At 36.8% G+C, this 981-nt stretch overlaps 1 protein-coding gene across 1 annotated transcript; it reads right to left on the bottom strand.

Annotated features, from left to right (window-relative positions):
- Nucleotides 1–208: 208 nt before the first annotated feature.
- HELRODRAFT_184653 (hypothetical protein) lies at nucleotides 209–970 on the bottom strand (the record flags this gene model as incomplete). The annotated part of the gene is made up of 1 exon (XM_009016205.1): nucleotides 209–970. One exon carries the CDS (start codon nucleotides 968–970, stop codon nucleotides 209–211), a length of 762 nt encoding a protein of 253 aa, XP_009014453.1.
- Nucleotides 971–981: the final 11 nt, after the last annotated feature.

The following is a 981-nucleotide window of genomic DNA, read 5'->3' as shown; positions in this document are numbered from 1 at the left end:
ATGTTATTTGGCATATAGTATTCACAATTTACAATAGCATCCACATCATCAAAATTGTTCAACACACATGATCCATCAACATCCAAAACAATTGGCATAGTTTCATCCTCATCTGCATCATCCATATCAACGACATCAGAAGCAACACAAACATCATAAGACACCGCATCACACCAATTCATCGCTCTACCACTAGCAGGATTCATATTCATTTCTTGACCATCGGTAATTTCATGATCTTCCATCTTCCTGGAGGACCCCTCACCCTGAACAAAAAATCACCACTTGCTGCCTCTTGTTTTCTAGCCTCGTCCACCAAACTCTTTAGTTCAATTCTTTGATCTTTGGTTAAGTCATGGCTGAGGCTAATATTACCAAATTCATTGTTTAACAGTTTTAGTCTCGAGAGATTGCTCATTATAAGGGCTTTAATTTTTATGTTGTCCATTTTAATCAGCAATGGCCTATTTGAGTTTTCCTTTTTCTTCCCCAATCTTAATATTTTAATGACATCCTTGTCATTTACAGCATCATCTGTCAAATGCTTAAATATTTGAATGATGCGCTTTTTGTCATCACCATGTTCTGACAGTCGGAACAACATAATATTTCTTTCTTTCTCTTTAACCTCAGATGCCTCGACCAGTGTCTTCTGCACATTTTTGAACTCAACGCTGACTGCTTCCTTCGTCTCGATCATCTCCTTTTTTAACGCTTGGAAACAGTCGTTTATCACCTCATCATTTAACTTCACAACATTTGTAGTCACAACATCTTTTAGAGTATCTGCATAAGATTTTTTAAGATTTTCCTGCAGCACCACAATCCTGTCATCAATACTTTCGTTATCATCTCTGCTGTCAAGTTTGTTTTGAACAATCTTTACCTGATTACTGAGTGAGACGTTGCTTTCTTGCAACTTTCCTATCTCCTCTGTCAACTCACTTAGTTGTTTATTCCATCTAAACATGTCAATATGTT

The sequence above is a fragment of the Helobdella robusta genome, assembly GCF_000326865.2.
Source record: "Helobdella robusta unplaced genomic scaffold HELROscaffold_1750, whole genome shotgun sequence".
In the NCBI taxonomy this organism is placed as follows: Eukaryota; Metazoa; Annelida; class Clitellata; order Rhynchobdellida; family Glossiphoniidae; genus Helobdella; species Helobdella robusta.
Note: the sequence above shows the minus strand (reverse complement) of the source record. Positions and strands in the feature narration are given on the sequence as shown.